The sequence below is a fragment of the Oryx dammah genome, unplaced genomic scaffold (assembly GCF_014754425.2).
Source record: "Oryx dammah isolate SB20612 unplaced genomic scaffold, SCBI_Odam_1.1 HiC_scaffold_28, whole genome shotgun sequence".
In the NCBI taxonomy this organism is placed as follows: Eukaryota; Metazoa; Chordata; class Mammalia; order Artiodactyla; family Bovidae; genus Oryx; species Oryx dammah.
In genome coordinates, this window is record NW_024070212.1 from 63785822 (window position 1) to 63811306 (window position 25485).

The 25485-nt window shown below is 36.5% G+C and overlaps 1 protein-coding gene across 1 annotated transcript in view; it reads left to right on the forward strand.

Annotated features, from left to right (window-relative positions):
* ADGRL4 (adhesion G protein-coupled receptor L4) overlaps positions 1–22838 on the forward strand; it is a 137192-nt gene extending 114354 nt beyond the window's left edge. Inside the window, exons 13-15 of the mRNA XM_040232474.1 lie at positions 17878–17969; positions 19331–19499; positions 19861–22838. Coding sequence (XP_040088408.1) covers positions 17878–17969; positions 19331–19499; positions 19861–19923 — 324 coding nt within the window. The 3' untranslated portion in view covers positions 19924–22838. The remainder of the gene's footprint in view (positions 1–17877; positions 17970–19330; positions 19500–19860) is intronic.
* The last annotated feature ends 2647 nt before the right edge of the window (positions 22839–25485 follow it).

Here is a 25485-nt window from a genome sequence, read left to right on the forward strand (position 1 = left end):
CTGGGTCAGCAAGATCCCCTGGAAAAAGAAATGGCAAACCATTCCAGTATTCTTGCCTGTGAAATCCCATGGACAGAGGAGCCTGGCAGGCTACAGTCTTTGGGGTCACAGAGTTTGACACAGCTAAGTGACTAGACCACCACCACAAAATCATGGAAAAGCAAATCAGAACATTTCTTCACTCAGTTTACATCTTTTTGCCTTCATATTGTTCTTGGGGTCAAGTCTAAAGCCTTAAGGAAAGGCAATGATAAGGTTATTTAGGTTATTTGTAGTCAAAGTAAGGACCCTCTTGAAGTGAAAAGTAGGTAATAAAAATACTTCAGAACAGTTCACTGTATTGGTAGACCTATCAGTCAGTTCAGTTCAGTCGCTCAGCCGTGTCCGACTCTTTGCAACCCCATGAATCGCAGCATGCCAGGCCTCCCTGTCCATCACCAACTCCCGGAGTTCACCCAGACTCACGTCCATCGAGTCAGTGATGCCATCCAGCCATCTTATCCTCAGTCGTCCCCTTCTCCTCCTGCCCCCAATCCCTCCCAGCATCAGAGTCTTTTCCAATGAGTCAACTCTTCGCATGAGGTGGACAAAGTACTGGAGTTTCAATTTTAGCATCATTCCTTCCAAAGAAATCCCAGGGTTGATCTCCTTCAGAATGGACTGGTTGGATCTCCTTGCAGTCCAAGGGACCCTCAAGAGTCTTCTCCAACACCACAGTTCAAAAGCATCAATTCTTCGGCGCTCAGCCTTCTTCACAGTCCAACTCTCACATCCATACATGACCACAGGAAAAACCATAGCCTTGACTAGACAGACCTTAGTTGGCAAAGTAATGTCTCTGCTTTTGAATATACTATCCACCTGACCTGCCTCTTAAGAAATCTGTATGCAGGTCAGGAAGCAACAGTTAGAACTGGACATGGAACAACAGACTGGTTCCAAATAGGAAAAGGAGTATGTCAAGGCTGTATATTGTCTCCCTGCTTATTTAACTTATATGCAGAGTACATCATGAGAAACGCTGGACTGGAAGAAACACAGGCTGGAATCAAGATTGCCGGGAGAAATATCAATAACCTCAGATATGCAGATGACACCACCCTTATGGCAGAAAGTGAAGAGGAACTAAAAAGCCTCCTGATGAAAGTGAAAGAGGAAAGTGAAAAAGTTGGCTTAAAGCTCAACATTCAGAAAACGAAGATCATGGCATCCGGTCCCATCACTTCATGGGAAATAGATAGGGAAACAGTGGAAACAGTGTCAGACTTTATTTTGGGGGGCTCCAAAATCACTGCAGATGGTGACTGCAGCCATGAAATTAAAAGACGCTTACTCCTTGGAAGAAAAGCTATGACCAACCTAGATAGTATATTCAAAAGCAGAGACATTACTTTGCCAACTAAGGTGGACCTATAAAACAGCTCTATTCAAAAGTAATTTTTTTTTCTACAGAGTATCTACACTTACTTGGAATAGAGCACCATGCACTTGATAGACATTTTGAATGATAATAATAGATTCACAATGATAAATGTTTTTCTTTCTTCCACTACCCCTGATTTATGAAGGGAGTGGCTCTCCCTAGCCACTTGTGCCTGAACCTATTTGAGTGAAAGGTGATGCTTACATCATATCCAGATAGGGTCTGGGATGAGAGGCAGGATGTTGCTGGTTATCTTCCATATTTAGGCACATTTGAAATTAGAAGAGTCACTACACACGACTCACATGATACCCCAGGAGCCATGGCAGTAGCTGGAGCTTCCCAGACCTGTATGAGCCTATCTCAATAAGATGTAAACAAATAAAAGACTCAAGTAGATTCTACATTGAGCAAAACACTTGGTAACAGAAGGAACAAAAACTGCTGCTGCTGCTGCTGCTGCTCCTGCTACTGCTACTGCTGCTGCTGCTGCTAAGTCACTTCAGTCGGGTCCGACTCTGTGCAACCCCATAGACGGCAGCCCACCAGGCTCCCAGGTCCCTGGGATTCTCCTGGGTCCCAGCAAATAAGAATAAAGTGAACACCTGCCCTGGGAGGCACGGCATGTTCTGGCCTCCATCTGCTTATTAGCCTCATCTCTCCCACGGTCTTTTGTGTTTTAATAACACTGACTGCTTTACAGTTCCTCACTAGTTCTTTGAACCTGTCCTTCTCAGTACCTCTATGCTAAAACACTCTTCATAGCTTTCCTCTGACTGTTCTTCATCCTCTGAGTTCCTTTCAGATACCAGTTCAAGAAACACTTTCTGAGGAAAGCTGTCCTTGACTCATTGGTCTTTTAAAATATTTTTGTTATATGCCTACATAGAAACCTTTTTTATGGTTGAAGACTTTCCTCTGTTTATAATTACAAAGATGTTAGTTTGAATGACATATTCATAACTAATTCAGATCTGTCTCTTCCAGGAGACTGTAAGCCCTTTGAGAGTGAAACATTATGGACTTTCTTTCACTATAGAGGTTTTCCATGAAGGCTGTAATCCGTCGGGTTGAAAGAGTTGGACACAACTGAGCAACTGAGCACACACACACTCAAGTAATGCAATTGGATGAATAAATAATGCACTAAGTACAGTAGTTAGTCAAAAATGTTCATTCTTTTCCCAAAGGAAATTTAAAGAAAGAAATCATCATCATGGAAATGAGTTATTTTGGAAAGAATGTCTCAGAAGAGATAACATGTGAAGCATTCATTATATCACTTTTTAAATTGAAATATAGTTGATTTACATGCCGTGGTACAGCACAGTGATTCAGTTACACACACACACATACATATATGTATATATTCAGATTCTTTTCCTTTCTAGGTTATCACATAATAATAGTTCCCTGCACTATATAGTAGGCCCTTGTTGATTATCTGTCTTATATATAGTAATGTGTATATGTTAATCCTAACCTCCTATCTCTCCTCTATCCATAAATTTGTTTTCAATGTGTATCTTTTTCTGTTTTGTAAATAAGTTCATTTGTATCTTTTTTAGATTCCACATCACATAATTTCTATCATATATTTGTCTGTCTGGTTTACTTCGCTTAGTATATTGCTGCAAATAGCATTATTTCATTCTTTTTTTACTTTCTTTTCACCTTAGACATATTGCTATATCTATCTATCTACCTCCATTGACATTTTCAGTTTAACTGAATAAAATGAAAGTGAAAGTGAAGTCACTCAGTCATGTCCGACTCTTTGCAACCCTGTGGACTGTAGCCCACCAGGCTCCTCCGTCCATGGGATTCTCCAGGCAAGAAAGAATACTGGAGTAGGTTGCCATTTCCTTCTCCAGGGGATCTTCCTGACCCAGGGATCGAACCCAGGCCTCCTTCATTGAGGAGACACTTTAACCTCTGAGCCACCAAGTTCCTAGCCAAATAATGTCAGAGTTTTTCAAAGCAGTATAATTAGTAAAAGCACATATTTGGTGTCCTCTATGCCCTGGATTTCTAATATGTACATAAGGATGATGATGCCAACTCTATAGACAGAGTTACTATAAAAAGAAAGAAAGGATATTAAAATGATTTTTAAAATTCTTTAAAATTTTGGAAAAGTATCAATAATTTGGGGGACAATCCTATGTTCTTCTCTTTTTACCTTTTATATTTGTGATAACCTTAGCAATATCCTTTAATTTAATTGTTCAAGTTCTATCTTAAATGCTAATTAACAATTGAATGATTATGTTTGTATAATTTATTTAACTGTTAATAACCTCTATCCTCATTTTATACAGCAAATACATACAAATAACATTTTTCCTTGCTTATATCTTAACAAAAGAAGTTTCATTACTCAGTTTTCATTGTCACATTAAATCGAATAATTGTTGTAAATATTCCACATATAGTTTTCCTCCTTCACCTTTGTTCCCTTTCTAGCATCTTTCTATGGCTTATAAACATCTACAGTTGAAACCAACCATAAAAATAAGCTCTTGAAATTCACTTACACCCACAGAGATCACTTTATCGTTCATGTTTATAAATTTCTAGCTCTCTTCACCTTTTAATTCTGTTTGGAGACTAGTAAATTATTCTTTTAAACATTAAAATCTAGCTATTAAAATATTCCTAATGGAAATATGAAGTGCAAATATTTTTTAATTTATGATTATATATTGCTGTGGGATTTTAGCCATAATAAAATAGAGCAATTATTTAACTATTACCTCAGGGGATGTGGTAAGATGTTTTCCTAATGAGGCAGTATTTTGCTCACTTGTTGATTAAGACTTTTGTGTGACCTGCTTGTGTGCCCAAGTCTGATTAATGAATACATATCATAAAGTCCATGAGTCTGTGGTTTCTATTAGATGCAAAATGTTGCATATACCCTGAGGCATCCATTCATAAAATAAAGGAGGTGAAACTTCATTCTTATAGCTTTTCCCAAAATTATTCCTAGAGGGTCATTTCATTTTGCAAACTATTTCAGTTTCCATTGGTATTTCTACCCACAGACAATAGATTTAGAATGATATTGTTTTGTCAAAATTGCCAGAATGTGAGATGAAGCAAAATTTAGATTTAAGAATGTTTAGTCAATTTAATAGTTGAATGTTCCTTTACATAAACCATTAAGGGTACCTGAGATTGGGATATACCACCCTTCATCCTCTTAGTCATTCAACAAATGTTTGTTAAGCATCTTTTATTAATATATGTCAGACTTTGTACTATGCCTTGGGAATACATCGGTGACTAAAATATTAAAAAGTCTTTACCTTTATGGATCTTATTCTAAACCACTGTGCTTAGTTGCTCAGTTGTGTTCAACTCTTTGTGACCCCATGGACTGTAGCCCAGCAGACTCCTCCATCAATGGGGATTCTCCAGGCAAGAATACTGGAGCGGGTTGCCATGCCCTCCTCCAGTGGATCTTTCCAACCTAGGGATGGAACCCGGGTCTTCCGAATTGCAGGCAGATCCCTTACCATCTGAGCCACCAGGGATGCCCACAGTAGTCACAGCATGTTTTAATAAATAAGATTTTTTACAATATAGACACATTCATTTGTTTGCATATTGTCTAAGGCTGTTTTAATGGTATGGAGAATTGAGTAGTTGTGATAGAGACCATATGGTCCTCAAAGTTTAAACTATTTACTGTCTGCCCTTTGATAGAAAAAGTTTGCTTATCCCTCTTCTGTGTTAGAGCAATGTAAGAAAAGATAACTAGCCTCTCCCATAAAATACCCCAGAATATCATATTAGATTTATTAAGAATATTCTTCTTATATTAATATATCTAATAATTATTTATATTTATTGCTCTTTGAAATACAGTTACTCTTTCCTTTTCTATAAAAATTTTAAAGATAGATTCTTGACCCTGAAATTTCAATTCTACCCTAGAGAAGTTTTAATAAAAATGAGAAATTGTTTAGATGAACAATAAAGAATTATTGTTGAATTAAACCTATTCAAGTATTTATTTTGCTGATACTATTTTAGAGGAAAATCCTGAAAGTGAAAAAAAAGATCTATATTTTACATTGAAGAGATATTGCCTAAAATAAAGACTGACAGATATAAGTTCTGAAATTTTAAGGTGCTATTTACAGGTCCAGTGAGTCTATGACACAAAATAATGTTTATCCAATTGTTAATAAATACACACTCTATTTATTGTTAGACACTTCAAATATTTGAGACAATTTGAAAGAACATCTTGCCATATGATTTAATAACTATTAGTGATGATTGATGTTTGTTTGGAACATTTATATTGAACATTATTCCAAGTACTTTATTATGTAATTTAATACATGCAAAGATCCTGTGAAATAAGCACTAATATTATCCATATTTTACAGACAAGGAAAGTGCAATACAAGGAAATAAATAAAAGCGAGAAGTGGAATTTGAATCTATTTGTGGATTTTAACTTGACCGATTTATGAGGACTTGCAACTTGTATGGCAGATAACTCAGTGTAGGAATAGGAAGAAAAGTCAGTTGTGTCACTTATCAGTATTAATTTTAATCCAAAGTACACTTGGAGACTTTAGGTCTTACTTTTTCATTTATTGCTGTGCTCAGTTGTGTTGGCCTCTTTGCAACCCCATGGATGCCAGCCTGCCAGACTTCCCTATCCAGAAAATTGTCCAGGCAAGAATATTGGAGCAGGTTGCTATTTCCTTCTCCAGAGTACCTTCCCAACCCAGGAATCCAATCTGCATCTCTTGGGTCTCCTAACTGGCAGGCAGATTCTTTACCACTGAGCCACTTGGCAGGGCTACTTTATTAAACTGTGTGATATGATCTGGAAAGCCACCTGGCAGGCTTACATACTGTACCCTGCAGGAGGCTCAAAGATAACAAAGGGTTGGCGGAGGAGGGGAGGACTTCTCTATCTTTAGTAACAGTTCCTTGTCTCTCCAAATGGCTTGTATATATATGTATTTTTTTTAATTTTTTTCCAAATGGCTTTTATTTGATGTGTGAATAAGTGGCACCAGTGTCCTCTGTATTTTAAGTAGTAAACTTCAATTTTTTCTTGGAAAAATATCGGTAAGAACTCTAATGTGTTCTTCCTGTGTAGTAATCAATTATTTTTATATTCCACATAAGACCACTGACATGAACCCAGTAACCACACTTGAACTCTAAAGGATATAGAGCTCTATTGTTCAGCAGCACAGGAAAAACTTGACCGCAGAGATCAAGAACGCATGTGTCTCCTTTAGGGGTTCATTGGCGTAAAACACTACATCGCTTTCAGTGTCACTGATGACTGACCAAGTTCAATGAATACCAATGTCAAATAGCTAACCAAATCGCTACTCATTAATGTTTTCCACTTTTACCATTTCTAAAATAAAGTTACTGTTAGCAGCCAAAAATAAACATCTGAACAGTTAAATTCTTGAACTTTTAGATATCAATTTAACTTCTCTTTATCCTTCATCTATAGTATGGTAGTTTTGCAGAGTTCTTAGGAGCATTAACTGTAGAATTTGTCTACTAGATATGAATCTTGACTCTGTTACATCCTGTTTCACTTTGAGCCAGTTATTTAACTTCCCTATGCCTCTATTGCCATAAATGTGAAATACATGTAATGATACAGATCTTACTCAACTTACAGTGGGGTTATGGCTTGACTAAACCCCATGTGTTAGATACATGTAGAAATGCTAACTTTATGAACATCATAGCTAAGCCTAGCCTACCTTAAACATGCTCAGAACTATTTTGTTAGCCTAAAGTTGAGCAAATCTTTTAACACAAAGCCTGTTGTGTAAGAAAGTATTGAATATCTCATGTAATTTCTTGAATACTGAAAGAGTAAAACTGAGTGGTTGTATGGGTACAGATATTTGTCAGGGTCCTGGTTGTTTACCCTGGTGACCGTGGGGCTGATTGGGAGCTGAGGCTCGCTGCCCTCCACCCAGCATCAAGAGAGTACCATACCACGTATAACAAGACTGGGAAAAATCAAAATTCAAAATTTGAAATACAGTTTCTACTGAATGCATATCACTTTCCCACCACTGTAAAGTCAAGAAATCCTAAATCAAAAATGAGGGACTCTCTGTAATGATAATATTAAGAAGAATAAATACTTATCCTGTAAAGTTCATGTGAGGGTTAAATAAATGAATAAATAAAGAAGGCTGAGAATAATGTGTCTGGCACATAGAAAACACTCAATAAATATTAGTGTTTTTTTTTTTAATGATTTGAGTCTCTGTTTTAGATATTGAGTATACGAAAAATGGTAGAACAATTCATCCAGTTGTATACCCAAGAAGTAAAGGCCTGTTGGGAGAGTATTGCTGTGTTTTAAAGCGTAAACCTTAAGAGATTGTCAAGTATCAGGAGTATTGTTAATGTTGTTCAGTTGCTAAGTCATGTCCGACTCTTTGCGACCCTATGAACTTCAGCAGGCCTGGCTGGCTTCCCGGTCCTCTGCTATCTCCTGGAGTTTGCTCAAGTTCATGTCCATTAATACACTTGTTAATATCCCAGAACAATCTATGAGGGATTCTCTCCTCTTTGGATATTTAAAACCTACTTAAATATACTGTTATTTTCAGATTCTTGCAAATGTTTCAGTATATTTCAGATTGCTGAATATTCTTTTCCTATAGTTATAAACTACACTCCCATTTCTCCATAGTTTACTCTCTCATGTGCAAGGCGTTAGCCTCAGGAGAGGACATTCTAGATGCACCCAAAGCTGCCCAATACTGAGCCGGGAATATTTTAAAAAGATGAGGCTTGTGATGCTGGGAAAGAAATGTCTCCTAGCAGTGTCTTGAGGCTAATGTAGGGGAAAAGTTAGTCCACTCCACAGTTCTAATAAAAGATCAACAAACTCATTGGCATCACAGTTTCTGTGTTTGCTCTAAGTTTATACTAATGCAATTTACCATCTAAACTTTGAAAATTTCATTTCTATTACTGACCAGGGTTCTTGGCCTCCTTAATCAGTAGAAATTAATCACAGACCAGACAAGAAATTCAAACAAAGCTTTATTGGAGACCCTGCTGCAGCGGGGGGTTGGGGGGTGGCGAGAACAAACAACAGGTGTCCTTGCCTGCTTGCTCCCTGAGAGGATGAACTTGTTCCATATATGGGGTGAGGGTAGGGATGTGTTCAGGGATCAGACCTCAAGGATGACTTAGGTGGCTTGCCCACCACTTAGGTGGTGTTGTGTGCAGGGGACATGTGCAGTACCCTGCTTTTGCTCCTGAGCCCTGCTTTGGCTCCAGGTTCTTCAAAAGTGATAGTTGAGTTTATTGGTCTCTCTGTATCTTTTGTCCAGAATCGGCCACACTTAATTTTAGTCCCACATAGTTTCTTTGTATTTTGTTGCTTGAGGAAGGGTGTGTTCAGGTGCATACATTGCTGCACTGCACTAAAGGCCCCAGGGTTCAGCTTATCTTATGACTATTACTTCATTAGCAAAAGGTTTTTAACTGGTGCATGCTGCAATTCATGGGGTTGCAAAGAGTCGGATACGACTGAGCAACTGAACTGAACTGAACTGAGCCCAATCAACTGCTTCCTGGCACAGCTTCATCACGCAGATCTTGGGCTTTCCAGGGGGAGTTCTGCCAAGCCCGGGTGTATTCTTTACTGGGCTCAAACCTTTTAAATGTGCTTTCAGCCCCTATATGCCTTCAGGTCTTTCTCATAGTGTTGCCAGATTAGTAAATAAAAATAGGATGCCAGTTAAATTTGAATTTCAGAAAAATGACAATGTAATTTTATCAGGGTATTTTATCAGTCTCAGTACATTCACACATGTTCAGGTTCCACAATGGTTGCAATATCTGAAAATAGACCCCCTCCTCCTTTGAGATCTCTTTTCAAACAATTATAGATCAGCCTTCATTGAAAGGATAATGTCCTTGGGGTTTTCTACTATGAAGTCAGTGTCCTCAGATTATAAAAAAGATCAGGTGAGAGAATAATTTGGAAGCTATGAAATGAGAATTGTCATACAAACCACAGAATGCTCATGTGCTTTGACTTTCAGGTAAACAACAAATTATTTTTTAAGTATGTTCTCAATGTTGTATGGAAGACACTTACACTAAAAAATTACATTGTCATTTTTCTGAAATTCAAATTTAACTGGCATCCTATATTTTTATTTACTAATCTGGCAACACTATGAGAAAGACCTATAAAGGTAGGTATTAATGTTATAATGAAGAAAATTTGACAAGTACTTGAAAGTATAGACTGCATTTATGATTTGCTGAAAAGGAAGTAATTTACAAGTTATAACTTGGCTTGATCTTTTTACTTTAGGAAACACAGAAACAGATTTCATAAATAATAAATATTTTCATATAATTGACTACCCACAAAATATCTAAAATATCAATAATAAGTATGAGTTATTGATACATTAGCATTTGTTTTAAGCTGGATTTAAAATTTTTATTTTAAAAATAAATACTGTAACTATGTGGGATTTAATATCTATACCAAGGTAATCAGTGATAGTAAACTAACACAGGGTGTTTTACTAATGCTGTAGTAACAAATTATTACAAACTTCTTGGCCACAAATCTGTGAGTTCACAGTAGGGGAGGTCAGAGGTCTGCAAACAGAGAGGCTCAACTGACTCCCCTGCTCAGAGACTCACTGGGCTAACAACAACACAAAAGCCATCCTGGAAACTTTAGAGGAGAATTTATTTCTGTGCTTATTCAGATTGTTGGCCAAGTTCAGTTTCATGCAATTTGATTTCTTTGCTGACTTTTGGACAGATGTCAGACTTCATTTCGGAGAAGGCAATGGCAACCCACTCCAGTCTCTTGCCTGGAAAATCCCATGGACGGAGGAGCCTGGTAGGCTGCAGTCCATGGGGTCACAAAGAGTCAGACACGACTGAGAGACTTCCCTTTCACTTTTCACTTTCATGCATTGGAGAAGGAAATGGCAACCCACTCCAGGGTTCTTGCCTGGAGAATCCCAGGGATGGGGGAGCCTGGTGGGCTTCCGTTTATGGGGTCGTGCAAGAGTCGGACACGGCTGAAGCAACAGCAGCAGCAGCAGCAGACTCCATCTGTGGAGGCTCCCACATTCCCTGCCTCATGGCCCACTTGGTCTTCTCTGCTTTCTGACCTTCATTTCTGCCCCATCTCTCCTGCCTTCTGCAGCATCTCTCTGCTGGATCTCTTTTGCCTTCCTCTTTGGTTAAAGGCTCACATATTGACATTGAGCCCTTTTTGATCCAGGATAACTTTCTTATCCTAAAGTCTATAACCTTAATTCTATCTATAAAATCCCTTTTGCTGTACTCACAGGCTTCCAGATGTTATGGTGTAGACATTTTTTTGGAGGGGCATATTATTCCACTTATCACATAACCCAGTACTATGTGAATATCCTGTAACTAAGGCATGTAATTAAGGCATGAGCTTCCCTCGTAGCTCAGTCGGTAAAGAATCTGCCTGCAATACCAGAGACTTGGATTTGATTCCTGGGTCAGGAAGATACCCTGTAGAAGGAAATGGCAACCCACTCCAGTATTCTTGCCTAGAGAATCCCATGGACAGAGGAGCCTGACAGGCTACAGTCCATGGGGTCGCAAGAGTCGGACATGAATTAGCAACTAACCCACCCCCCTGCAAGACATGTAAAAGAGCAATTCCAAATATTTTTTTTTTTAAAAGAAAATCAGAAGATCAAACTCTCAGCACTTAATTCCAATCTAGCTAATAGATTTTTTTGTATTCATAGATTATCTTTTCATTTTAAAGCTTAAATTAAGAACTACTTAGCCATCTCTGCAGTGGTCTAAGGATTGAGAATGGTCTTCTTTTTTTATAGCCTCTTGGTAAGCCAGTAAAAACCACCTTTCGTCCATAGCAGAAGCAGTTTTGTTCTAGGCCAGTTAATTTAAAGGTAATAAAACTATCTGAAAGGATATTATGGTTGTGATCATGACACATTCTTAAATGAACCAGATCACATTTGATATATGTGAAAAATTAAAGCATGGGACTAAAAGTGCTGTAAGAGAAATTTTCTCATTTTTTCTGGTGAGATCTGACATCAGCATATAGATGGCTTCATCAATTATTGAGAAAAGACTAAGAAAGAGAAAAAATGACTGATTGGGATGCTTCATTTTGAAGTCTGAGTTTGAAGCTCTTGGGTTGAATGTACCCTGTTAGCCTTAATCTTTAAGAATTAGCAGCTGCTCTCTCACCAATGCATCTATTTAAATTTCTAGTTAAAAAAAAAAAACTAACCCACTTAAAAAAATTTAATGCTTTCTGTCAAACATCAGAGTGTGTGTGCCAAACTTTAATTGCATGTATCAATAAACTGAAGAAACAGATATCTGTATAGATAAATATCACTTAAGATGAAGCAAAGGAAATGATTTTGAAAGATTTTTTTCCACAACTATTTTTATTCTTTTCTGTACTCTGTATTCTAAAGTATAGCAGTGAATTTCAGAGTTCTTATATTTACCATGTAGTGTCCTTGTTTTGTTTATTCCTAGAAAAGTATTGTGGACTCCTGGTTGATAAGTTAAAACTGTATTTTAAAAATTGAGACAGAAATGATAATGAATGACTTAATTTGCAAGTCATTAATTAGCCTCTTCGCTTTTGTGATGCTAGCATTAGAGATAAATAATAAAGGGACAACAGCTCTTAAAATAAGCACACATAGGTAAACAGTAATGAGCAAAAGTGTAAATCATTTTAAAGGGTCTATTTTCCTATTAAGGTTAATAGTAATTATTTCCATTATATTTTTAAAGACTTGCCTGGTGGCTCAGATGGTAAAGAATCTGCCTGCAATGCAGGAGACCTGGGTTCCATCCCTGAGTTGAGAAGATCCCCTGAAGGAGGGCATGGCAACCCACTCCTGTATCCTTGCCTGGAGAATCCCCATGGACAGAGGAGCCTGGAAGGCTACAATCCATGAGGTCGCAAAGAGTCGGACACAACTGAGCAACTAAGAACAACACATTATATTTTAAAGCTTTACTGATGCATTCAAGTTTGTTGTTATTGACAGTTAATAGTATCTTTCCAATTATTTAATCTAAAATATAGATGTTTCTCTATAAATTTTCAAAATAATTACTTCTGGAATAATTGCAAACTATTTCTTATTATTAGAAATTTTTTTTAAGTCTATATAATCTTGTTCTGAGTATTGTTTTTATCACATCTCACACTGTTCATGCTTATTTAACAAAATATTCCCTCCCAGAAGATACTTTCTGGACCATGTAAAATGCATAGAGTTTCAACTTAATTTCCACCTCTTAGTAAATGAAGTCATGTGCCTTTGCTGCTGCTAAGTCGTCGTGTCCGACTCTGTGCGATCCCATAGATGACAGCCCACCAGGCTCCCTCGTCCCTGGGATTCTCCAGGCAAGAATACTGGAGTGGGTTGCCATTTCCTTCTCCAATGCATGAAAGTGAAAAGTGAAAGTGAAGTTGCTCAGTGGTGTCTGACTCTTAACGACCCCATGGACTGCATTCTACCAGGCTCCTCTGCCCATGGAATTTTCCCAGCTACTGGAGTGGGTTGCCAGTGCATGTGCCTTTAGGTGATACTAATTCTTAACTCTATTAGAAAAAGAATTTAAAGTAGCTTATGTATTTATGAATAAAAAGAGAATGAGGCAGTGTAAAAGGAGTAAATGTAGGTTTTTCCAGTTATCCCAAATTTGCTGAAAATTATAATATAACCTTGGATTTGGCTTTGAGTTTTGTCAAGGAAAAAGATATTCTGACACTTGTTAAAATGGTAAGTAAGACTTCATTCAGGACTATTGTGATAGGTGTCAAAACTATCGATATAGAAGGGATTAAGAACAACTCTGCATACTATAAGAACAACCAGGGATTTATAGCCTAAGAACAGGTTATGTGTGGGGGTTGTGGATGGAAAATTACTAAGACGTCAAATGTAGGGAGAATTCTTGCTAAACTTACTTTAAGAGCTTTCTTGCTGAATGGCAGTCCAGGATGATCAGATATCAATGATGGGAGATGAAAAATTTGATTAAACATTGAAAGTGATCACATATCAAGGGGGGAGGGGGAAATCCTCTGTAAGCTGACTCAACAGAATTCCTGCTAAAACTAGATACTGCAAAAATGGCACTGAGGCCCAGGGTCAAGACCTGAATGAGAAGACGGCTCAGAGAAACTTGACTATGGTTTAGTTAAGGAAAGTTTTTATCAGTTTCCTACTGATGAAAGAACATGTCAACATACAGAATTGGCACTGTCCAAAACAGTAAAAAATACCATCATGCTCTGCATTTCCGTGCAATTGAACTCAGATTTGATTTTATCATTTGAGTTTCAGTTTTTCACAAAGCTACCCTGGGAGTCTGTAGGTAAGTAAGTAGCATTAAATAGAGGTGGTGAGGTAATGAGCTAAGGGGATATCTAAGGGTCCTGCAAGGACAGTGACTTGAAGGCATGCTTTGTGTGCTGGAGGAAGAACAGAGAACCCAATGTGAGTGGAGTGAACTGATCAAAGCAGAGAAAAGTAGAATTTGAAGAAAGAAATATGTAATTTCAGGCCTTGTTGGGAGATTTTCAAGTTTAACTCAAATAGCAACCTATGGGAGTGTTCAGACTAAAGAAATGATCTGACTTACATTTTAAAAGGTCAATCTTTCTGCTGTAACGAGAAAAGACTGTAGGAAGGCAAGGACGCAAGCAGAGAGACCAATTAGGCAGCTTTAGCCCAGGAGAGGCATGACGGTGTCCTCTTCTAGGAAGAAAATGTAAAAATGTTATGCGGTGGTCATATTCCAAATATGTTTTGAAGGTAAAGATGAAAGGTTTGTTGATGAATAAACTTGATTACTGCTAAAAAATGAGATATAAGTTGGTAAAGTTTACAGCAAAAATAGATTCTTTAGGAGAACAGTAGTTTAATTTTTGACATTTTAATTCATCATGTCCATTGGATTTCCAAGCGAAAAAGTCAGATAGAGCCTAAGGATCTTATTTGAATCCACTGAGTCTGAGCAAGTAAGTATATGTAGATAGGTCCAGTGACTGAGATCCAGACAAATCACTTATTTTCTCTGTGTTGTACTCCTTTGGCCACTCGAGACTGGCCTAGAAATCAAGCATTAGAGTGTCATCCCTGTCCTTCTCTACTCTGCAAATAACTGCATGGCACTTCCTGAATAGAATTGTACACGCTTGTTGACTGGCCATCTGCCCTATTACACTGCAAGTTTCTTTTGGAAAGGGACTGTAGTGCATAAGTGATTCTTGAGTGAAAGAGTAAAAAACCTTTGCATTCAAGATAAAATCTAAGTACTCCTTATCTCTTTCTATCTTGCCTCCTGCTGCTCTTCCCTTTGTTTTCCTTAAAGATATACCACATTCTTGACTCTTTTAAGTTTCGTGGCTTTTTAAAAATGCCATTTCTCCCTCATTTCTGATCACGTTCTGGTTTAAATGCTAAATGTACCCAGCCCTCACCACTATACCAGACACTTCAGTTCAGTTCAGTTCAGTCACTCAGTCGTGTCTGACTCTTTGTGACCCCCTGAATCGCAGCACGCCAGGCCTCCCTGTCCATCACCAACTCCCGGAGTTCACTCAGACTCACATCCATCGAGTCAGTGATGCCATCCAGCCATCTCATCCTCTGTCGTCCCCTTCTCCTCCTGCCCCCAATCCCTCCCAGCATCAGAGTCTTTTCCAATGAGTCAACTCTTCGCATGAGGTGGCCAAAGTACTGGAGTTTCAGTGGACCTTTTATAACATGTTTCAAATACGTGCAAATAAAATGCTCCATATACTTTCATTGTTGATTAGTCCCTAAGTTATGTCCTACTCTTTTGAGACCCCATGGACTATAGCCCACCAGGATCCTCTGTCCATGGGATTTCCCAGGTGAGAACACTGGAGTGGGTTGTCATTTCCTCCTGCAAGGAGTCTTTCCAACTCAGGGATTGAAGCTACATCTCCGGTTCCTCCTATATTGGCAGGCAGACTTTTTACCACTGAGCAACTGGTATTGTCATCAAATGTGAATAATACAATGTATTTCTGATTGTTTTCATTGCATAAAACCATAACACTTTTTTGATAAAAATGCTTTAACCTGTTTTATCTTACAATTGAGAAAATATGTTTATGGACTAAGAATCAGTCTCCTGTTTCTATAGTAGCACCTATTTTATGCGTAAACATTTTCCCTTTTATGTAGAAAACATGTACTTTCCATAACTAGATCACCCATAGAAAATGTTCCATTTTATTCTTCATTATTTTAGCATATGATGTAAAAGCATATCCAAAATGCATATGCATTTGTGAGAAACCATAACAGCAACTGTTTTCCAAATGTGTTTTATCAAAATTAGAATTTTAAGAAACTCTAGTAAAGATTATAAATGTTAAGACTAACTTTCATTAGTGAAAAATCATTTTAAAATTTAATGTTATTTTATCTTACAACTCTTCATTTGTTGAGATAAGTTCAATATAAACACCTCATAAAATTCTCTGAAGATTTTCAAACTAATAATGTTTTGAGTATATTATTTATACTAACCAAATTTTAATACTTTCTCTTATTTAAAAAAATGTATAAAATTAAATACAACTGTTCCCAAATTTATTTAAAGAAGCTGTAGCTATAGAAATCTAGAAAATACTAAACATCTCTCTTTCATAAGTAGCAAAGACTATTTATGAAATTAAATATTATTAAATTGTCATTCAATTTAATTGTTTGAGCATGTAACAGAGCATGAAACTTGTCAAATGAATCAATTTAAATATATTTTATCTCTCCTCTACAATTGCTGAATTCTTTTATTTGCATGGGCTCCTTACTTAATAAGAATTTATTAATCATATAATTGGAAGCAATAAATATTTGGAAGCAGGAGAAGGGACTAGATCCATATTCCTCTTAAGAGTTTCTCTCAAGAACCTCTCTATGGAGACATGACAATATGAAATTATCTGATCTATTATTTTATACTGCTTTTGTATCAGTAACTAATAAATACCATTTTCAGTGCTGTGTTTGTGCTCAGTTGCTCAGTTTTGTCCTACTCTTTCTGACCCTTTGGACTGTACCCTGCCACCTCCTCTGTCCATGAGATTTTCCAGAGAAGAATGCTGGAGTGGGTTGCCATTTCCTCCTCCAGGAGATCTTCCTGTGGCTCCTGCATTGCAGGTGGATTCTCTACCGCTAAGCCTTCGAGGAAACCCCTATGATTTTCAAAAGCTATGTAAGATTTTTGGATATGGAAGAAAAAACATAATTTTTCTATGTGTCTGAAATACTAGTATAACAATTAGCCAACAATTAAAATACTGCACTTTGCTACTGCTGTTATAAAATGCTTTTGAAAAATCTGTTTGGGTTAATAAAGTATATTCAATAGAAGATTAATCTACAAATTATTTTTATAATTTTAATATTTCACATTATTAGTATGCTTTTGTTAAAATAAATATACATTTAAAATATATCCCTCAAGCATCCGGTATAAATAAATTTATATTTAAAAATAAATAAAAATAAAATATATCCCTCAATTAATCCTCTGACACTGTAAATATGGCTTACAAATCTCCAAGAATACAAGAAAAGGAAAAAAAAGAAATGGAACTTTTTCATAATAAAGTCATTTTAGAAGGGGTAAAAATTCTCTGCATTCTGTATAACCAATACTCGGGAATATAGATAATAGAATATAAATATTTATCAATAAAATGTATATGTTTTCAAACAAACATATATTTCATTGAAACATTCATTTTGAAAGTTTATGAGGTTAAATTTAGGAAAGTTAAATCTCAGCATAATATTAAGAGAGATAGCTAAAGGAACCATACAAAACAAAGTTTATTCAAACTTTTATAGTGATAGAACTTGAGAATGTTTTTTCTAATTTCCTTTCAAATTCTCTTTTCCAGTTAAAATTTTCAAAGGATTGACAGAATTATCACTAAAACTTCTTTTCAAAGAAATAGCACACAATTTAATGAACAAAAATTTGATTTCTCAAATATTCATCAAGTTTTTCAAACCAAAATTTATCTTAATATGTATATTAACCATATTATTGGCAGAAGATGATATTCATCAATCTGTAGACATGATTGTAACATCTGAAGAAATTCTTGAACAGGTGCTTAATACAATCTGGCGAATTGTACTACTATGATTTGTACTGACAATTTTCAGTGGTATTGTAAAGATCAACACATCTTTGTTTGATACGTCTATCAGAGGATTTGTACTTCTTAATATACATAAAAATGCCATGGTTTGCTGGTTTTTATTTATTTTATATCTTTGCCACGTATTTATTTTATTTATATGTATCTAGTTTGTTATGAAAATTATCTCTTGAAATTATTTTCTCAGGTTAATCTCTTGGCATTTGGAGTTATCATATACAAAGTTTTTCGTCACACTGCAGGCTTGAAACCAGAAGTTAGTTGCTATGAGAACATAAGGTAAGTATTTCTTCGATTGTATTTTCTTTAGCAATTCAAAGCTTTAGTAACTTAAAGTGCAAATAATTTTTGGAAGGCAGTTTTAAAATTATTTTTTCACATTTTCTCCCATCATATTTAAAATAGTTACTGCTAAATAGCACTTAATATGTTTAATAAGCCTGTAATCACCACAGATCAAATGGTAAGTAATCTTTTTTGAACATACTCCCTTTTGGGAAAAAAAAAAAAAAGATAATGACTACATTTTAAGACAAAAGCCAGCCTTAAGATCTTCTCAAAGCAGTTCTCAGAGCTTAGTAGCTGTGTTTCTTTCTTGTGATTCCTAGTTTGCATGCTGCCATGATTTTTCCTCACCTCCTGCCCTTTAAAACTGATTTATTGAGATCTTGAAAGTGGTTTGTTCAGGAAAAACTGCAGTGTACTGTAGGGAACATTAGAAGCAACTGACGTTTGGGTCGCTTGGGAACACTTCTGTAGTTTCAATATCTTGCACAAGATTTATAGTTAGAATTTAGCAAATGTTTGATTACTTTCTTTTGCTCCTCACCATTCATAGTAACATGTAAGTTGCTGGTTTTAATAAAGTTGAAAATGACTCATTTTCTGTGGTACACTGCAAAAATATCTTCTGCATTAAAGAGTGATTGCACTAAGAATGGATGAGAAAATGAGCGTCAGTTGCCTCATTTTCAAGGCAGTGTCCTCAGTGAGCTGGACTGAATGTTGTTTTACCAAAACTCAGAGGCAGTAAGTTGAAAATATGTAAGAGAGTATGTTCCTGTGGTTTTTTTTTTCTTTTTTTTTTCGAGAAATCAGCATTCTAACATGAATTTACTTTGAAGTAACTGTATTGGAAACCCCTCCCCCCAAAAAAATGTTGTTTTATATCTTATATGTTCTTCTCTACTGAGCCTAAAAGGAAAGCAGAAGCTTCCTTTGATGTCCTGCCTATGTGCTGACCTAAATCCACATGGTATATTTTTCAAGGTTTCTTAGGGAGAATACTTCCTAACAGCTATATGTCTTAGCTCCAGGAGTTCCTGCAACATTAATTTTGAAATCAAAGCATACACACTATAGTATACCAGATGACCATATTTTAAGATTAAGGAAATTTCTCAAAAACTACCAGATTTTCATAATGCTGCCTTGAATTTGGACACATGTCTCAGCCACAGTGCATTAGTATACCCTAGCCTGTCCCATGTAACTATGGCCCAGTTTATCAGTTTCAAAATTCTTGTTGGTCTTTACCAAAGATTTCTGGGTTATTCCAACTTCCTACAAAATTTAAGGGATTTGAGGATGTGTTAAGTCTTCATAGCTTTCTCAGCTGGAACATTGAAAATTTCTTCCAGGTCTTGTGCCCGAGGAGCTCTTGCCCTCCTCTTCCTCCTTGGCACCACCTGGATCTTTGGTGTTCTCCATGTTGTGCATGCATCAGTGGTGACAGCTTATCTCTTCACCGTCAGCAATGCTTTCCAGGGGATGTTCATCTTCTTATTCTTGTGTATCTTATCTAGAAAGGTAAATAATTTGTTATTCTTGTCAACCTTCTAGTATATCTATGTAGCATCAGTGAACAAATTGATAAAAATTCTCATTTTCATAAATTTGTGACTTGTGCCTTTATTGCCTAAATGCAGTACATCTTAGCATTGAAATAATCAGAACACCTGTTGTTCATAGCAAAATGTGCTTTTAAAAACTTGCTAGTAGGAATATAAATAATACAGCTTATATTCACTTGAGTGTGTTCTGACATATAGTCAGAAAGCAACAATAATTTATAAACCAAATATAAGTTTAATGTGATTTGAAAATAAATTGATGTGATTGTTTCAGTTATGTTTCACATTTCTTACTTTATTTTTTTCTTTTTTTTTAGATCCAAGAAGAATATTATAGATTATTCAAAAACGTCCCTTGTTGTTTCGGATGTTTGAGGTAAACAGAACTATGGATGGTTATTGTTATGCAGAAATAAAAATGCCTAGCTGTGGATGGCCAATGTATAAATATGATTCAAACAAATTGTCCAATTATTAATTACAAGATAATCAAATATTTTAAATCCATTTTTCTGTTTACTGTGTAGGAACTGTAGATAATACAAAATAAAATTATGTACCATATAGCTATAGTAAGCTTTTCTACATGACTTACTTAGCTGTGTCAAAAATAGTATTGCAGATATTTGGAAAGTAATTAGTTTTTCAGAATGATATCACTGCACCCAAGGAAAGATTTTCTTTCTAACACAAAAAAAAGGTATGACTGTCCTGAAGGAAACCCACTGGCTTGATATTATTGTGACTCGTGTTGCCTTTGAAACTAGTCCTCTATCACCTTGGTAATGAGCTCTGTTACAGAAAGTAAAACATAAGAGAATAAAGGGGTAGAATATGAAACAGTAAAAAGAGAGTGAATGTTATAACAATGAGATGTATTTTGAGCAGACTTGGTGTTTTGTAAACTAGATGAGAATTGAATAAGCACATCTTACAATTCCATGAGTTGTTCTGAACTTAAAGTTTTACTGAAACAATTTATACTTGTTACATCAATTTTCTATTCCAATAGGAAACACAGAACTTCACAAAAGAAAAACTAAACATTTCTGTTCTGTTTTTATGTTAATATTAGAATGAAGTATATGCTCTTTCTATACTTATTTCACAGATTGTGACTTCAAATGCTTATTCAGTAGTACATAAATGTGTCAGAATATAATATTATTCATGCCTGTAAATGTAAAAATCATGTATATAAACCTGAAGTACTCTATTCCATAACCTTTCAGTGCAGTGAAAAATACTGTATCTCATTAGACTCATATATTTGAGTTCTTTATTTTTTTTAATTTTAGAAATATTACAGTTCACATTGCAATATTCCCTTTTAACTTACTATTTTTAAAAGGGCACTGTAAATATGAAAGTATTCATAAAGTGAATTGCCATTTTTTTCTGTTCAGAAAAGTACACATTAAAAATGTTATTTATAACAAAGAGATCACTGAGAACTGACTGTATAAAATTTCACAAAGAATATATTTTCTGACAGTTTTCCACTAGTAAAACATATCTCCTAAATGTAAGTCTTCTACCTTCCAATCTTCAAATTAAAGTGTAGAAGCAAGGATTTAATTTCAAAATATATGTAATTGTTCTGCATTTACCTGTAAAAGTATGCCAATACACCAAATGTTGAGATTTTAACTTAATTTCTCCAGCTGTTAAAATGAAGTCTGTCAAATCTTGCTCTAACAAATAAAATGTTATCTAAATGAATCCTTCTACTGCTTGGCTGAGTCATTTCTCAAGAAGGATAAGCTACCTGCCAATGTCTTAAACATTTTTAGAAGATCTGTGATAATAACTTTTTATTTGATCTTTTGATCTCTTATATGGTTAGCCTATAACCTGTTATTATCATTATAATTATCGCTATAGGACAGTGCTATTGGAATAGGATACTGAAAAAGTAATCAGTTCAATCAGTGTATACAAATTATGTGTCATGGGCAGAATAATGGTCCTCCCAAAATGCTCACATCCTAATCTTTAGAATACATGAATATGTTAGGTTACATGGAGAGAAGAATTAACCAGCTAACAGCTATCAGCTAACCTTGGCATGAGGAAATTATCCTGGATTATCCAAGTGGGCCCCATGTAATCACAAGGTTCCTTATAAATGAAAGATAGAGGCAGAAGCAATGTAACATGAGACGTACTCAGCCGCACATTGCTGGTTTGGGAAATGGAAGCAGTCCAGGAGCCGCAATATGCAGGCAGGCAGCCTATAAACTGAAAAAGGCAAGAACATGGACTCTCCCCTAGACCTTCTAGAAGGAAGGCAGCTCTGGTGAACCTTCATTTTAGCCTGGAGAAACTCAATTCCAACTTCTAATATCCAGAACTGTAAAATAATAAATGCCACTCAATAACATCCATTGCCACAAGTGCTTGATTTACTGAGGACATTATCATCAATGAAGAGCAGATATAATTCAGAGAGGCTATGAAATAGGAAAACAAAGTGAAGGTCTACATTGGGTTTATTTTTGTTTATATCCTAGGAATAAATGTGCTGCTTGTGAATCAAATGAAAATAATAAATGTATATTATTTTAAGCCAAGTTTGTTGATAATTTGTCACAAGTTTGTTGATAATTTTCATAATTTTTCAAAGCAACTATAGGGAGCTAATATTATGGAAATATGTATGTGATGACATCTTTAGAGCTAAGCAAGTATTTATATCATTAGAAAAACCTTAAATTCTGTATCTTGTTTTCATCACCCATCTCATAGACATCACTGGATGAAGCCTCTGTTCTTTAGCATGAGATTTCATATCTGCTTACTTACCTTTTTATTAGATAAGTAAGGCTCTCTCCTTGGACTGCAAGGAGATCCAACCAGTCCATTCTGAAGGAGATCAGCCCTGGGATTTCTTTGGAAGGAATGATGCTGAAGCTGAAACTCCAGTACTTTGGCCACCTTATGCAAAGAGTTGACTCATTGGAAAAGACTCTGATGCTGGGAGGGATTGGGGGCAGGAGGAGAAGGGGACGACAGAGGATGAGATGGCTGGATGGCATCACTGACTCGATGGACGTGAGTCTGAATGAACTCCGGGAGTTGGTGATGGACAGGGAGGCCTGGTGTGCTGCGATTCATGGGGTCGCAAAGAGTCGGACAGGACTGAGCGACTGAATTGAACTGAACTAAAGGATCTCTCTTTTTTTTTTGTTAAATGGGTGTGTGCACATGTATACATGTATGTTTATTGCATTAAATGCCTCATAGCATTTGCCCTCTGATTTTATAATCCAAAATAAAAATGATTCAAAAAAGTTTTTCACTGTGCTGTTTTTAAAAATACAAACTTGAACATTACGATGACAGGAATGTGTTAAGATGCTGAATTCAAAAGGACATGCAAAAGACATGCAAAAGACATACAAAATTACACACAACTGCTGGCAACACACTTTGGACTTGCAGTGAAGCCCTGTCCCCTGAGGCCCAGTAGCTCAGCCTCAGCAGGATCCAGGGTGACCCGCTGTCAGAGGGCTCACCCTTATGCCAGAGCGACACTGTCCCATGTCGTGGACATCCCCCATGCCTCCAGATTCCCACACACCACATGCTTAATTAACATAAAAAAATCTTTAAAACCACTCAAAGTCTGTGAGATAAAGACACACTGCCTCCCTGGTTTTCACATTTGCCCTATGAGTTTCTTCAGTTTTTCCCAAGACTTTCTATAGTTTACCAAATCCCAAATTTCTGGAGCTTCCTCCTTGTTAGCATCGTTATTCTGACAAACATCTGCTTACCTCGCATGTGTCTTTCTCTGTGAGGCCTTTCTGGGTTCACACAAGGAATTCACCACTTCCACCTGGGTCGCATCACTCATCCACCACTTACCTATTTTAACATCTATCACACTATATTGCAGTTATTTAGTCCAAGCTCAAGATATTCATTATACCAAGTTTTGTTCTTCCTTTAAGGCACCTTCTCTTTTCCGCTTCATGAAGCAATGGTACAGCTTTCTTCTGTTTTGTGACCACGTGGTTTATGGGACAAGAGAGTCTGGGCCCTCCAGACTGTCTGGTTTGGCTGTTTTGCTTTAGCTATCCTATTTTGGAAGCCCATTGGATGGCCAGCTTTCTCAGGTAAAGCCCTCCACGCCTATCACTAAATGTCATTAGGTGAAAAACAATGGCCCAGCAATCTCAAATTGGTGAAGTGGAACAGGCAGAGGAATTAGGCTACCGATATAGCCTAAGTTCACAGTGTAGCTTCAACTGTTTTTCCAGGGAAGATCTTTGGGAATTTGTAAGAAGCTTGCCAAATGACTAAGTAATGCTTCATTTTCCATTTGGCAATTATTTCTCCTGTATTAATTATTTGGGCTCCCTGATGGCTCAGTGGGTAAAGAATCTGCCTGGGATCCACCCAGGGATCCTAGTGCAGGTTTGATCCCTGGGTCTAGAAGATCTCCTGAGGAGGAAATGACAAGCTACTCCCGTATTGCCTGAAAAATCCCATGGACAGAGGAGCCTGGCAGGCTATAGTCCAAAGGGTTGCAAAGAGTCAGACACAACTGAGCAGCTTCATTAATAAATATTAATTTGCAAACTCTTCATGAGCAAATGGAGATAGAATGTTTATATATTTCAGGGGATTCAACCAAAGAAATTAGTACTTTAAGATGCGCTTCAAACAATGAGATGACTGGACACCGAAGTATAAGATAAAATCCCTGACTGAGTAAAACCTTACTATTAACCAGAGACACTGCTGCTGCTGCTAAGTCGCATCAGTCGTGTCCGACTCTGTGCGACCCCATAGATGGCAGCCCACCGGGCTCTGCTGTCCCTGGGGTTCTCCAGGCAAGAACACTGGAGTGGGTTGCCATTTCCTTCTCCAATACCAGAGACACTATAATCCCCTTATTAAAAAAATCTGTTGATTGATTACACTGTGATCAGGAAAAATACATTTACACACAGCATAACAAAAAAATCTATGAGAAAGTCTATAAGCAAATACTCTACAATCTTCATGCTAGGCATAACCAACCAACTATATATACTCATTTGATGATGGCATCATTTCTTCAGTCTTTTTTAATTCAATGCCCCCCAAGTTAAACATTAACCCTGTACTTCTTAATTTTCCATATACTTAAAGTTATTACATCCATCTTTAATGATATAAAACATGAGCTTTTTCTATGTATCGAGATTATTCTCTAATTTTTCCAGCATGAAATCTTTGAGGAGTGCATGCATTATTGATTCAGTATTGATCCAGAAAGAGTACCTGTTGTTCGGATTTTTCTGCTACCTAGAATGTCTTCACCCATGCAAACTCTACCCATCATTCAAGACCCCTAGTATGAAGCCTCTCAGATTAATTAATTTAGTTCTTATTAATTTCCCCAGTCACTACAACTATAGCACTTGCAAGGTGTACAGAATAACATAGCACTTAATAGGGATTGTTAAGACATCACTGTGTTCAAACTTAAAACTTCAAGTTTTAGACTACAGATATAAGAGAATTAACTCAGAAATGGCGTAGAAAGGAGAAGAAAGGACTTTTTCCTGAAATTTGATTTCAATTTGTTAAGTTGCACATCTCATTTAATTCTTACAGTAACATATGCAATTTTGTCATCATTTTTCAATGTGAAAAACTCTCAGTCACACAGCTAGGAAATTGCAAATTTAGCGTTTAAACTGAAAGTTATGGCTCCTGCTTACGCATGGAAACTCTGAGGAACTTGTTCAGATGCTCTCAAATAGGAAGTCAAAGTGATTGGATTCATACCCAAGTTTCTGCCCCTCAGTCTGGAGCATATTCCACTCTTTCATAGCTGGAGACTCATATAGTACAAGGATAATATCCCTGTTTACAATTATGTTCTTTTGGGTATGGAGGAGTGTGACGTGCTTTTTAAACATGTATTTTCTATATACATATGCAAT